Below are 15122 nucleotides of genomic sequence, written 5' to 3' on the forward strand. Positions count from 1 at the left end.
CTGATCACTTAATAGTTTCACTCCTTGAGTTCTTGCAGCCACCTGCGCACATTAGAATAGCAATCTATCCTTTGTTTTGCTTTAATCCAGCAGGACTAGCAAGAGTAGAAGCAGGCAAACGTTAGTAAGATAAGCCTGAATCAGCCATATTGTATACAGCATTTGATCTAAAGACAAGTTATTAATTTAGTGAAGGTCTTTCCACATTCCTCTGCTGGTCCATGATCTGTCCATTTGCATGACAGTATTTGAAATGGAGATGCCAGTGATCAGAAAATGATCATAAAAAAATCACTGGCCCTTTTATTGAACGTGGGCCTGAAGATTGAGTGACGTTTGGAACATTTCAATGCAAGCCAATCGTATAAAAATATTGATTTGCTTATCCAGATTTGGTTTAAAGAAGTTACCAATTTACTTGCCTCTGAATTTGCAAAACAAAATGTATTTTATTTTCTTTATCTTGTTGAATAATGGAGGGACCTATGCTAAATTCCTTCATCAAAATGTTCCATTTTACCCTTCTCAAGTCTCTTCCAGATGTTATTTCTGATTAGAGTGAAGACCACCCATTTAAATTTCTCAATTTGGAGTGAAGACAGTTGACTTTAAATCATAGTGGGTGAAACCACTGATCTTTCTTAATAAGCATGAAGTTAAACCACAATAAATACAATGCCAATGCAGAACAAAATCAGAATGAACTCCTGTTAAAACTGTGTTGGATAGCTCTGATCAGGAATCCACTTACTGGAAAATGGTGAATTGTGTTGAGATATTACAACTTGCTGGTTAGTCGAGTGTACTAAATTATAGGGAATTGGAGAAGCTGATTTTAAAGTAATATTTGCATCACAAAAGACCCAGACACTGAACATCTCCATCAAAAATCTAACCACCTACTCTTAACATTCACCAGCAATACCATCAACATCCTGTAACTCAATCGCCATGTAAGTATGGTGAGAGTAACAGCAGGTCTGAGACAGTATCCTGTGATGAGAAACACATCTACTGACATCGAGCAAGTTTTTCCAAAATCTAAGGAATGGTGTTTGGAGTATAATGTAGCAGTCTTCATTTTCCTGAATGAGTGTAGCTCCAACAACACTCAAGAAGCTGAACAGCGTACAGATAAAGCAGCCTATGTGATTGATAAGGCATCTACCATCTTAAATTTTTATTCTCTCCACTGCAGGTACACAGCAACTGCAGTTGGATCTACAAGATGTAAACCATGGTTTCTCAGCTAAATTAAATCACAGCTTTCCCAAAACAGGCAACCTCTGTCTGCAGGAGGGACTCAGGCCTCGGGCTCCTGGGAACACCACTAAGTTCCCCTCTAAGACACACCATCATCCTGATTGGAAAAATTTCAATCTACCTTCATTATCACCTGGAACTCCCTCCTCAACACCATTGTTGCAGTAGTTTCATCAGAAGGATTTCAGTGTTCCAAGAAGGTGGACGTCACCAACTTGTCAAGGCAATCGGGGCAAAGCTTTGTCTGTGACATCCAGAACACCTAAATAGATAAATTAAGAAAAAATAATATATTGGAGTCTGTTTTCGGTAGGGGTTTTATCTAGCTATTCATCTTTCCTATATCCATCTATCGATCTTTCATATTTCATTCTGTATTGGGTGTATTAAGGAGAGTTGCTGTACACTTGAATGTCAGGTTGCTGAGTGGTGAATTGTGGTTGGAGGTATATACGAGATATTGTGGTAGGACTTGCTTATTGGACACATTGAGGTAGGACTTGCTTATTGGATATATTGTGGTAGGACTTGCTTATTGGACATACTTATTGGACGAGGTAGGACTTGGTTATGGATATATTGAGGTAGGACTAGCTTATTGGATATTTTGAGGTAGGACTTGCTTATGGATATATTGAGGTAGGATTTGCTTATTGGATATATTGAGGTAGGACTTGCTTATGGATATATTGAGGTAGGATTTGCTTATTGGATATATTAGGGTAGGACTTGCTTGGATATATTGAGGTAGGACTTGCTTGGATATATTGAGGTAGGATTTGCTAATGGATATATTGAGGTAGGATTTGCTAATGGATATATTGAGGTAGGATTTGCTTATGGATATATTAAGGTAGGACTTGCTTATTGGATATATTGAGGTAGGACTTGCTTATTGGATATATTGAGGTAGGACTTGCTTGGATATATTGAGGTAGGATTTGCTAATGGAAATATTGAGGTAGGATTTGCTTATGGATATATTGAGATAGGACTTGCTTATGGATATATTGAGGTAGGACTTGCTTATGGATATATTGAGGTAGGATTTGCTTATTGGATATATTGAGGTAGGACTTGCTTATGCATATATTGTGGTAGGATTTGCTTATGGATATATTGAGGTAGGAATTGCTTGGATATATTGAGGTAGGACTTGCTTGGATATATTGAGGTAGGATTTGCTTATGGATATATTGAGGTAGGACTTGCTTATGGATATATTGAGGTAGGACTTGCTTGGATATATTGAGGTAGGATTTGCTAATGGATATATTGAGGTAGGATTTGCTAATGGATATATTGAGGTAGGATTTGCTTATGGATATATTAAGGTAGGACTTGCTTATTGGATATATTGAGGTAGGACTTGCTTATTGGATATATTGAGGTAGGACTTGCTTGGATATATTGAGGTAGGATTTGCTAATGGAAATATTGAGGTAGGATTTGCTTATGGATATATTGAGATAGGACTTGCTTATGGATATATTGAGGTAGGACTTGCTTATGGATATATTGAGGTAGGATTTGCTTATTGGATATATTGAGGTAGGACTTGCTTATGCATATATTGTGGTAGGATTTGCTTATGGATATATTGAGGTAGGAATTGCTTGGATATATTGAGGTAGGACTTGCTTGGATATATTGAGGTAGGATTTGCTTATGGATATATTGAGGTAGGACTTGCTTATTGGATATATTGAGGTAGGACTTGCTTATTGGATATATTGAGGTAGGACTTGCTTATTGGATATATTGAGGTAGGACTTGCTTATGCATATATTGCGGTAGGATTTGCTTATGGATATATTAAGGTAGGACTTGCTTGGATATATTGAGGTAGGACTTGCTTATTGGATATATTGAGGTAGGACTTGCTTGGATATATTGAGGTAGGATTTGCTAATGGATATATTGAGGTAGGACTTGCTTATGGATATATTGAGGTAGGATTTGCTTATGCATATATTGCGGTAGTATTTGCTTATGGATATATTGAGGTAGGACTTGCTTGGATATATTGAGGTAGGACTTGCTTGGATATATTGAGGTAGGATTTGCTTATGGATATATTAAGGTAGGACTTGCTTATTGGATATATTGAGGTAGGACTTGCTTATTGGATATATTGAGGTAGGACTTGCTTATTGGATATATTGAGGTAGGACTTGCTTATTGGATATATTGAGGTAGGACTTGATAATGGATATATTGAGGTAGGATTTGCTTATTAAATATATTGAGGTAGGACTTGCTTATGGATATATTGAGGTAGGACTTGCTTATTGGATATATTGAGGTAGGACTTGCTTATTGGATATATTGAGGTAGGACGCTTATGGATATATTGAGGTAGGACTTGCTTATTGGATATATTGAGGTAGGACTCGCTTATTGGATATATTGCGGTAGGACTCGCTTATTGGATATATTGAGGTAGGACTTGCTTATTGGATATGTTGAGGTAGGACTTGCTTATTGGCTATATTGAGGTAGGACTTGCTTATTGGATATATTGAGGTAGGACTTGCTTATGGATATATTGAGGTAGGACTTGCTTATTGGATATATTGAAGTAGGACTTGCTTATTGGATATATTGAGGTAGGACTTGCTTATTGGATATATTGAGGTAAGACTTGCTGATTGGATATATTGAGGTAGGACTTGCTTATTGGATATATCGAGGTAGGACTTGCTTTTTGGATATATTGAGGTAGGACTTGCTTATGGATATATTGAGGTAGGACTTGCTTATTGGATATATTGAAGTAGGACTTGCTTATTGGATATATTGAGGTAGGACTTGCTTATTGGATATATTGAGGTAAGACTTGCTGATTGGATATATTGAGGTAGGACTTGCTTATTGGATATATCGAGGTAGGACTTGCTTATTGGATATATCGAGGTAGGACTTGCTTATTGGATATATCGAGGTAGGACTTGCTTATTGGATATATCGAGGTAGGACTTGCTTATTGGATATGTTGAGGTAGGACTTGCTTATTGGATATATTGAGGTAAGACTTGCTGATTGGATATATTGAGGTAGGACTTGCTTATTGGATATATTGAGGTAGGACTTGCTTATTGGATATATCGAGGTAGGACTTGCTTATTGGATATATTGAGGTAGGACTTGCTTATTGGATATATCGAGGTAGGACTTGCTTATTGGATATGTTGAGGTAGGACTTGCTTATTGGATATGTTGAGTTAGGACTTGCTTATTGGATATATTGAGGTAGGACTTGCTTATTGGATATATCGAGGTAGGACTTGCTTATTGGATATATCGAGGTAGGACTTGCTTATTGGATATATCGAGGTAGGACTTGCTTATTGGATATGTTGAGGTAGGACTTGCTTATTGGATATATTGAGGTAAGACTTGCTTATTGGATATATTGAGGTAGGACTTGCTTATTGGATATATTGAGGTAGGACTTGCTTATTGGATATATCGAGGTAGGACTTGCTTATTGGATATATCGAGGTAGGACTTGCTTTTTGGATATATTGAGGTAGGACTTGCTTATGGATATATTGAGGTAGGACTTGCTTATTGGATATATTGAAGTAGGACTTGCTTATTGGATATATTGAGGTAGGACTTGCTTATTGGATATATTGAGGTAAGACTTGCTGATTGGATATATTGAGGTAGGACTTGCTTATTGGATATATCGAGGTAGGACTTGCTTATTGGATATATCGAGGTAGGACTTGCTTATTGGATATATCGAGGTAGGACTTGCTTATTGGATATATCGAGGTAGGACTTGCTTATTGGATAGAGGTAGGACTTGCTTATTGGATATATTGAGGTAAGACTTGCTGATTGGATATATTGAGGTAGGACTTGCTTATTGGATATATCGAGGTAGGACTTGCTTATTGGATATATCGAGGTAGGACTTGCTTATTGGATATATCGAGGTAGGACTTGCTTATTGGATATATCGAGGTAGGACTTGCTTATTGGATATGTTGAGGTAGGACTTGCTTATTGGATATGTTGAGTTAGGACTTGCTTATTGGATATATTGAGGTAGGACTTGCTTATTGGATATATCGAGGTAGGACTTGCTTATTGGATATATCGAGGTAGGACTTGCTTATTGGATATATCGAGGTAGGACTTGCTTATTGGATATGTTGAGGTAGGACTTGCTTATTGGATATATTGAGGTAAGACTTGCTTATTGGATATATTGAGGTAGGACTTGCTTATTGGATATATCGAGGTAGGACTTGCTTATTGGATATATCGAGGTAGGACTTGCTTATTGGATATATCGAGGTAGGACTTGCTTATTGGATATATCGAGGTAGGACTTGCTTATTGGATATATTGAGGTTTTTTTTTTTCTTCTTTGGCTTGGCTTCGCGGACGAAGATTTATGGAGGGGGTAAAAAGTCCACGTCAGCTGCAGGCTCGTTTGTGGCTGACCAGTCCGATGCGGGACAGGCAGACACGATTGCAGCGGTTGCAAGGGAAAATTGGTTGGTTGGGGTTGGGTGTTGGGTTTTTCCTCCTTTGCCTTTTGTCAGTGAGGTGGGCTCTGCGGTCTTCTTCAAAGGAGGCTGCTGCCCGCCAAACTGTGAGGCGCCAAGATGCACGGTTTGAGGCGTTATCAGCCCACTGGCGGTGGTCAATGTGGCAGGCACCAAGAGATTTCTTTAGGCAGTCCTTGTACCTTTTCTTTGGTGCACCTCTGTCACGGTGGCCAGTGGAGAGCTCGCCATATAATACGATCTTGGGAAGGCGATGGTCCTCCATTCTGGAGACGTGACCCATCCAGCGCAGCTGGATCTTCAGCAGCGTGGACTCGATGCTGTCGACCTCTGCCATCTCGAGTACCTCGACGTTAGGGGTGTGAGCGCTCCAATGGATGTTGAGGATGGAGCGGAGACAACGCTGGTGGAAGCGTTCTAGGAGCCGTAGGTGGTGCCGGTAGAGGACCCATGATTCGGAGCCGAACAGGAGTGTGGGTATGACAACGGCTCTGTATACGCTTATCTTTGTGAGGTTTTTCAGTTGGTTGTTTTTCCAGACTCTTTTGTGTAGTCTTCCAAAGGCGCTATTTGCCTTGGCGAGTCTGTTGTCTATCTCATTGTCGATCCTTGCATCTGATGAAATGGTGCAGCCGAGATAGGTAAACTGGTTGACCGTTTTGAGTTTTATGTGCCCGATGGAGATGTGGGGGGGCTGGTAGTCATGGTGGGGAGCTGGCTGATGGAGGACCTCAGTTTTCTTCAGGCTGACTATATTGAGGTAGGACTTGCTTATTGGATATGTTGAGTTAGGACTTGCTTATTGGATATATCGAGGTAGGACTTGCTTATTGGATATATCGAGGTAGGACTTGCTTATTGGATATATCGAGGTAGGACTTGCTTTTTGGATATATTGAGGTAGGACTTGCTTATTGGATATATTGAGGTAGGACTTGCTTATTGGATATATCGAGGTAGGACTTGCTTATTGGATATATCGAGGTAGGACTTGCTTATTGGATATATTGAGGTAGGACTTGCTTATTGGATATATTGAGGTAGGACATGTAAAGCCGAAATGGTACGGTCGGCACGCACGTCTCTGGCCAGCGGGTGGGCGTACTGTGGATATTACGGTACGGTGGGTTCGTGCCCTGGTATTTACGGTAGGCTGGCGCTCGTCCCCGCTGCCAGCTCTCGGCCGTTCGGAACGTCACGCTCGGAAACGGGCTGGATTTAAAATCGGAGAGCTCGGCGTTGGCGATGGAAACGGTGGCGGCCGTGTGATCTGCGGGTAAGGGCCGAACGTCCCGAGGCGAGCCGGAGCAATCGGCCAAGGCTGGTTTCGCCCAGCGACTTGGGTGTCGTTGAGCAGTCAGCGATGTGGACTGGAAGCGGATGGAGGGCGGCGGGACTTGGAGGAGGGAGTTTAAAACCTGCTTCGGTGCCCCCGGTCCGGCGTGGGGTTGGGGAGGGGGAGGGGGAGGGGGAGGGGGTCCTATCCATTCAATCCCCGGGGCTGAGGAGGTCAGTCGGTTCAGCACCTTGCCTGGTTTTGGGGAGGAATCCCATTCGCTGCTCCTGCTCGGATCCTGTTCTGCTCCTGCTCTGATCCTGTTCTGCTCCTGCTCGGATCCTGTTCTGCTCCTGCTCGGCTCCTGCTCTAATCCTGCTCGGCTCCTGCTCTGCTCCTGTCCTGCTCTGCTCCTGCTCTGCTCCTGCTCTGCTCCTGCTCTGCTCCTGCTCTGCTCCTGCTCTGCTCCTGCTCTGCTCCTGCTCTGCTCCTGCTCTGCTCCTGCTCTGCTCCTGCTCTGCTCCTGCTCTGCTCCTGCTCTGCTCCTGCTCTGCTCCTGCTCTGCTCCTGCTCTGCTCCTGCTCTGCTCCTGCTCTGCTCCTGCTCTGCTCCTGCTCTGCTCCTGCTCTGCTCCTGCTCTGCTCCTGCTCTGCTCCTGCTCTGCTCCTGCTCTGCTCCTGCTCTGCTCCTGCTCTGCTCCTGCTCTGCTCCTGCTCTGCTCCTGCTCTGCTCCTGCTCTGCTCCTGCTCTGCTCCTGCTCTGCTCCTGCTTCACGTCGCATCGCCTCTTTTGATGAAGAGATCCTTTTGGAACGAGGGTTAATCAGCATTCTGCACGGGGCAGCGCAAAGGCAGTGCTCCTCTCATTTATTTTGCTGCTGTTGCTTCATTAACTTTCTATTTTTGTCAGAGGAATGAGCCATTTTGCCTCTCCGAAGCGAGCATGTGATCTTCCACTCATTGAGCAGGGGCCCGAGATGAGTTGTCTTTGCCTCGGCTTGGTTTGAAGGGGGGGGGGGGGGTCTTCACGTAGGATGATCAGGGTCCTGCATCTGAAGCCCTTCCATTGGGAGCAAATGGCAGATGCCTTTGTGGTTTATTTTGGGCTGACTCGATTCCAACCAAATTTTCCCTTTAAAGGGAGCATTCAGCATGTATTCTGAATGATGCGAGTGATTTTCAAAAGATAAAGTTAACAGTACACCAATTAGACCTGTGCCACAGGCTATTAGTTCTACCTTAACACACAGTAAATATAATGGTTTAGTTAATGGTGTTGTCAGGGATCTGTCGCGAGCCCCCCCCCAGTTACATTCATAGTTCCAATATTATATCATTGATGGTTGTCGACGTGGATTTTGCCCAATAAATTGCTTTCCTTCCTATGAAATCTTTCCTAAACCACAACTTCTCTGTCAATGTAAATTTTTTGTCCTATTTCCTTCCTCCTCCATTTGGTGTTTGAATGTATCGCAGCATCCCAGAATCATGTCCACATTTAAATTTATTGGAACCCGATCTCTCCGATTTGGAATCTGCCCCTTCAACTGCCTGATAATTGGATCTCCCTCAAAGTGGCGACTGACATTCTGTGACAATGATAAATCTATCTTTCTTTTGGGTTATTGATCAGTGTGGTTTTGACTCTTCTCCTCCACTATCCTGATGGGAAAGCTGCATTCAGCAGGTTTCCTTCTTATAATAGCCAGAGGACCTTTAGGAATGGGTTTGCATCATGCTCCTGAACCATCATCGCCTCTGGTGTTTCACAAAGAAGTGTGATAGACTTCTATTTCTCAGTTACTGGCTAGAATTTGGATTGTGTATAAAAAAACTGATGCTTTGCATTTCACTGCACACTATGTCGCTGACTTCAGGTTTTTCAGGGCAATTAGCTATGGCTGAATCAGTCGATTTCTAACCCTGTTGTCTTGTTTAACCTTTGAGCTTCTGACTATGTTGAGCCAAGATGACTTGTATGATGTAATGTTGTCAAATTCTGGTTAGGCCTTGGCTTAATTATACTTGTCTATGCTTTTGCTATGCTTGACTCCTGTCCAGACTCCCTTGTTGTGTCCTCAATAAATTTGTTATTTTGAACTCTGTTACTCGGGGTTGTATCTCTCAGGTAGTCCCAGTCACCCATCACATCCACAATGGATGATCTATATTAATTATATTCATTTTTAAGGTTACCACCCTTGTTTTCATATTCCTCGATGACTTCACCAATCTCGATAATTTGCTCTATTTTCAAATCCTCCTAACTATTTAACACTCCTCGAACAAATGGTCTCTAGAATGTCTGGATTTTACATTTTTTATTGTTGCTGGTTGTGGCTTCAGCTTTTTTATTCATTTAAGGAATGTGTGCTTCACAGGCATCCTTCATTTAACCATCATGTAAGTACCCATCTCTCATTTGTCCTCAAGAAGGTAGTGGTGAGCTGCAGCCTTGAACCTCTTTCGACCATGAGGTGTGGTATGCCGTCAATGTTGTTAAGGAGAGAGTTCCAGGATTTGACCCAGTGACGGCGAAGAATAGCGATATGCTACTAAGTCAAAATGGTGTGTGCCTTGGAGGGCAACTCTGGGTGATGGTGTTCCCATGTTTTTATCATCCTTGTCCGAGCTGGTAGAGATGGAGGGTTTGGAAGGTGCTGTGTAAGGCACTTTGGTGAGATGCTGCAGGGTCTCGTTGAAGGCACAAACTGCTGATACTGTGCATCATTGAAATGGATGGAATGTCTATCAGGGGGCTGCTATGTTCTGTATTGTGTTGAGTTTTTTGAATGTTGTTCAAGCTGCATTCAACTATGAAGATCCTAAGTTCCATCCATAAAGCAAATGATCTCTGATGAACAATAAATTTTTCATTCTTTCAATTTCTGGTAACCTCCTCACCCCTACAGAATCGATTATGTAATTGTCACAAATGACAAATTTATGTCAAATAATCCCTCGACTTCTTAACTCTTGATGTGATAGACCATGATCTCGACGTTAGAAACATAGTAGTCTGGTGATGCAGTTGTTGAAGTGTTTTTCTTCCTACTTTCTTATGTTATCTCTGAGCCCCCCTTGGATCTAACATTGGCTTTTTCATCTTCATAACTATGGTGTATGTTAGCTTTTTAATGCACTTCTCTGATGGAGAATTATGTAAAATGTTCAGAGTTGGCTATTTGCTTCAACTTGTCCTCCCAGGTGTTTTGTGCTGCACATAAATCGTCTCACCCTTCCTGCTTTATCAGCATAAGCCTCTTTCTTTCTCCCTGATGTATTATTCCAACTTAAATAGATCCCTACTATTTACATCAGTCATCTTGTTATAGAGTTCCCCTGTAGGTTAAGAAATGCCTTCTGAATTCAACAGTCTTATTAATACATTAATGATCTATTTTCTTCCCCTGCCCCCAAGTAGAAACACTTTTCATTTCTTCTATCATAATTTTTCATAAAATTTGAGTTTTATTGAACCATGTGTCATTTTTTAAAAGGAAATAATGCCAGCATGTTCATTCTTTCCAGGTTGTTGTCACTTCACTAATAATGATAATGAGTTTACTGTCATTGTATAATTTGAATATGCACAAAAATTCTTACTCAGTGCAGCTCAATAGGTATTTTGCTGACAAAAAGGCTGCAAAATAGCTAAAATAAACATCTATATTACATTAAATTGACTTAGAAAAGGTATAAAAAAGCTAGATACTGTAATAAATATATACATATTCACAGTTTTCAGAGTTCAGAAATAGTGCTGGCACTCCTTGTGTGGTGTTCGTGCAGTCCCTGATTTGTGTAACAAGAAACTATTCTTAAACGGAGAGGTGCTGGTCTTCAGGCTTCTGTACTTTCTGCCCAAAGGTAGCAGTGAGTAGAAAGTTGTGACCAGGGTGATTGGGGGCCCTTTCTGATGTTGGCTGCCTTCTTGAGCCAGTGCCTCACATAAATACATTTGATGGATGGAAAATCAGAGCTTATGATGGACTTGGCTGTGTTTGTTACTTTCTGGAGCTTTTTGGTTCCTGGGCATTTGAATTCCCAAACAGGCTGTAATGTAACCTGTCAGTGTACTTTCCACAGTGCACCCAAAGTTTGATAGAGAATTTGATGACATGGGTGCATTGGTGTGCCTTCTTCACAGTTGCCCAATGTGCTGGCCAGGTAAACCCTCAATCCACAAGAGGTCTTCTGAAATATCAACTCTCAGGAACTTGAAGTTTCTAACCTGCTCCCCACTCCTGCCCATCATTGTGGACAAATGAGTGATCCCTCAACCTCTCCTTCTTAAAATTAACTATAAGCTACTCTGTCTTGGTAAAGTTGTTCCAACACCACCCAACCATTCTCTATTTCCATTCTGTATTCTAACTTATTATTTCCAGTTATTTGGCCAACAATGGTGGTGTCATCAAAAAAATTGTAGATCGAGTTGGAGTCGAACAACTTGGTAGTCCAAATGGCACACAGCCTTGGGGTATCCCTATGTTGATGGCGAGCATAGAAGAGGTGATGTTGGCGATTCACATGATTGTGGTTTTCTGATGAAGAAGTCGAGGATCCAGTTGCGGGAGGAATGAACAGAGTCCCAGATCTGTTTGTTTGTTCATAGGTTTTGTCGGCATGATGGTGTTGAATTCTGAGCTATAATTGATGGACAACAACTTGCCTAAGGTGGTCCTCTGCTCTAGGTGATCTAGTGGAGTGCTAATGAAATGACATCTGCAGATGACCTGATGTGATGCCAAGTGATTGAAGTTGGTCAATGAGATCGGAGTTGATTGACCCATTAATCACTCTCAAAGCACTTCATCATGGTAGACGCCAATAGCCCTGACTGATAGTCGTTGAAGCAGGTCACCTTGCTCTTGGCACTGACTGGAATAATGAAAGCCCTTTTGAACCAAGTGGGGACCTCTGACCTTTGTAGCAAGAAGTTCAAAATGATCATAAAACTCTAGCCATCTGGTTTACAGAGGTTTTAAGGACATGGCCAAGAATGTTGTGTGGGTGGACACTTTTCACAGATTCACCCTCTTGAAAGTTCTGTACCTGTCAGCATCAAAAACTGGGAGCACAGAGTTGCCAGGGGCTGTGGGGGCTCACAAGGGTTCCTCTTGCTTTCCTTTTGAAGTGAGCATAGAAGACATTGAGTTGATGTGGAAGAGATGTATCACAGTTAATACTGATTAGTTTAATCTTAAGAGATGTAATGGCATGCAACTTTGACACAGCTGGGGGGGTATTTGTCTGAGATGCCAGCTATGAATTGTCTCTTTTGCATTGATATGGCCTTCCACATGTTGTACCTGATCTTTCTGCATGCCTTGAATCTCCTGATCTAAACGCCACATATCTGGTCTTTGATAGTTTGCAAATCTCTTGGCCTCTGGTTAGGAGAGACCTGCATTGTTTTGGCATGAGCATGCATTTTCTGATAAAGGCGGTGGTACATTCCTTCAAACCCATTACCATGTTCTTCAATATTGCTCTGAATTCTTCAGCTCATCTCTGTACAATCTTCACTACTGGTTCTGTGCACTTCAGTTTCTGTCTGCATGTAGGAAGAAGTCCTGCCATTTGATCTGACTTTCCAAAGTACGGGAATGGTGTGGATCAGCAGGCATCTCTGATAGTACTTAGTAGTGGTCGAGATTGTTCGATCCCCTGGTGTTGCAGGAGAAGGAAGATTGCCAGGACCTGGTGATGACTGGGAAGGATTCAGGACACGTTATATGATACTTGTTGATCACAGTGTGTTGATCCTCCAGTGCTAGCTTACTGCCTGCAGAGGGATGAAGACTACAGCCAGCACAACAAAGATAAATTCCCTCGGGACGAAGAAAGATGAGGACTCAGTATCAGATGTCCCAGTTGAGGGGAACTGCCCTGGAACAGGATCCCCACACCTAAGCACCACGGAGACTGAATCGTGAAGCAGCCCCTGCCACCTCTTCCATTTCCTGAGAACACTATCCAGTCTATGTGATGTAGGGAGAAACCTTCGGGCTGAGGGGCTGAGTCCAGTGAACTCAATGAACGTGCCTTCAGTTATTAAGTGTTATGTAAGGATTGGAATTTTCTTTCTAAACTTCTCTGCTTCTCCATCTTTCTTTTCTCCATCAGACATTCTGCAAAATCTAGATCATTCACAAAATATGTTGGCTGTCCTGATGTGTTTCAAATATTGTTTGAAACATTAGAAATAGATACAGGAGCATTTCGTTGCTTGTGCCTGTTTCAACATTCAGTAAGATCGTAGCTGATCTTTTTTCTCAGGGTGACTTTCTTTCAATAATTGCCTATCTCTTGTTATTTTAATACCTAAAAAAACCAGTCTATTTTGAATGTACTCAGCTACTGAATCTCTCCTACCCTTTTTGGGTAGTGTATTCCAAAGATTCAAAGGTAAAGATGAGATGAAATTGTTCTCCACAGAATGACCTAGTTTCTCATTTTGAGAATGTGACCTTTTGGTTGGAGACATGTCATCAGGGGAAATATTAACCTCCAACTACCCTGCCAAATCAGGTCAGAATTTTGTACAGCTCTATTCTAAGTATAGGTGTGAATGTGAAATGGTTTAAAACTTTAAAGTGCAGTCAAACATTATGTAATTCTATTTCTTTTGCAGCTTAAATTTAAACTGCAAACTTACACATGACCTTCATGTAAGTGACATGATTGAGTTATATCAGCACCCTAGCCATAAAATATTGGAAGTTTATTAATTTAGTTTTGACTGATATATGTCTATTAAATAATCAGAGAGTTGAGGATACTGTTGGGTATTATAACAGTATTTCTAAGAACATTTCCGAGATCACCCACAATACAACTGAAAAAAATGAGGTGCATCATAAAATGTCACAGTTTTCTGTTCAAGCATTCTCCTCAAGAATTTTTAAAGTTTGTGGAAGAGAATCCCAACTGTCACTGAGGTCTTCGGTGGATCTTCAACTGTTAAATTTTTGTCATTTACATTGTAATATGTTGATTGGTTTTTATGCTGAGAAAACTTTGCACATATGGAAACTCTTTTGTACTCTGTCCAAGGGTTTGGAATAATCTCAATGGAAAGTTTAAAACCCATTGTTTTGAGAGAAGGAGGATCTTTATTACAATACAATGTGAAATATTGTAGATTTTATTGGGCTCTCAGTCAGCCAAAATGTCTTCTCTGATGCAATTATAATGATTAATGTGATTGAGTCACTTTAGAGAGAGACAACAGATGGGTGGAAATCCTATAGAGTGTTAAAATGCAGTTGGAATTGCTCCAGTGGAATTTTTGGTTGTTATAGCAACCAGCCACTATAAAACTCTGTCTTAAATTAGTGATAAGGTTAGATGTAATTCAAGTGCAACACCTATATTTCATTTTGTAACCACTTAAGTAGCTTACAAGTGGTACTGATGTATTGTTCTCTCTCCCTTTTCAGCCTAAGATACCCATTTGTGACTGAGGGAGATAAATGGCGTCTAAAGTGACAGATGCTATAGTGTGGTATCAAAAAAAGGTATGCTTTTTATTCTGGATTAATAATATTTGACCTCTGAGTGATGTTATTTGTAATGTCAGATGAAAGGAGAGATACAAAGGGAAGGCTGTGTTTTGCATTACTGCTTTATTTGATCTATGTAATTTCTTATGGTCTTAACAATTTTAAACTGATTGCATTAGTCCATGACTGCCTGTTTGATCACACTTTTCCTTAAGAATATTTTCTCTACTCAAATGCAAGTCATCCAGCTTCAAATATAGATCGAAGTAAAACATGAAAATCTGCAGATACTGTGATTGAAGTAAAAATTCAAATCTGCAGAAAATTAGCAGGTCAAACTGTATGTAGCAAAGTAACCAACTTTTTGGGCTTGAGCCCTTCATCATGGTATGGACAAAATGTAGGTAGGAGCCTGATCAAAATGGTAGGAGGTGGAGAGGCAGGGGGAATGTCTGTCCATGGGTTCATGTACTGTCAAACCAAGACCACCTGTAAATCGGAGGAGCAACACCTACTATTCCATCTGGGCGCTCTACAACTGGATGGC

General features: G+C 41.3%; 1 protein-coding gene across 7 annotated transcripts in view; it reads left to right on the forward strand.

The window, feature by feature from the left end:
* LOC138748484 (protein PHTF2-like) overlaps positions 1 to 15122 on the forward strand; it is a 105093-nt gene that overhangs the window by 20417 nt on the left and 69554 nt on the right. For 4 of the 7 annotated variants that reach the window (XR_011348055.1, XR_011348057.1, XR_011348058.1 and 1 more), the window contains exons 1-2: positions 6956 to 7065; positions 14513 to 14590. Coding sequence is in view for 3 of the 7 variants with exons in the window: in XM_069908770.1 (XP_069764871.1) it covers positions 14546 to 14590 (45 nt within the window). In the remaining 4 variants the exon portion in view is untranslated. Of the gene's footprint in view, positions 1 to 6955; positions 7066 to 13577; positions 13602 to 14512; positions 14591 to 15122 lie in introns of those variants that run through there. The other 3 variants (XM_069908769.1, XM_069908771.1, XM_069908770.1) reach the window with 3 other exon arrangements.

The sequence above is a fragment of the Narcine bancroftii genome, chromosome 13 (assembly GCF_036971445.1).
Source record: "Narcine bancroftii isolate sNarBan1 chromosome 13, sNarBan1.hap1, whole genome shotgun sequence".
NCBI lineage: Eukaryota > Metazoa > Chordata > Chondrichthyes > Torpediniformes > Narcinidae > Narcine > Narcine bancroftii.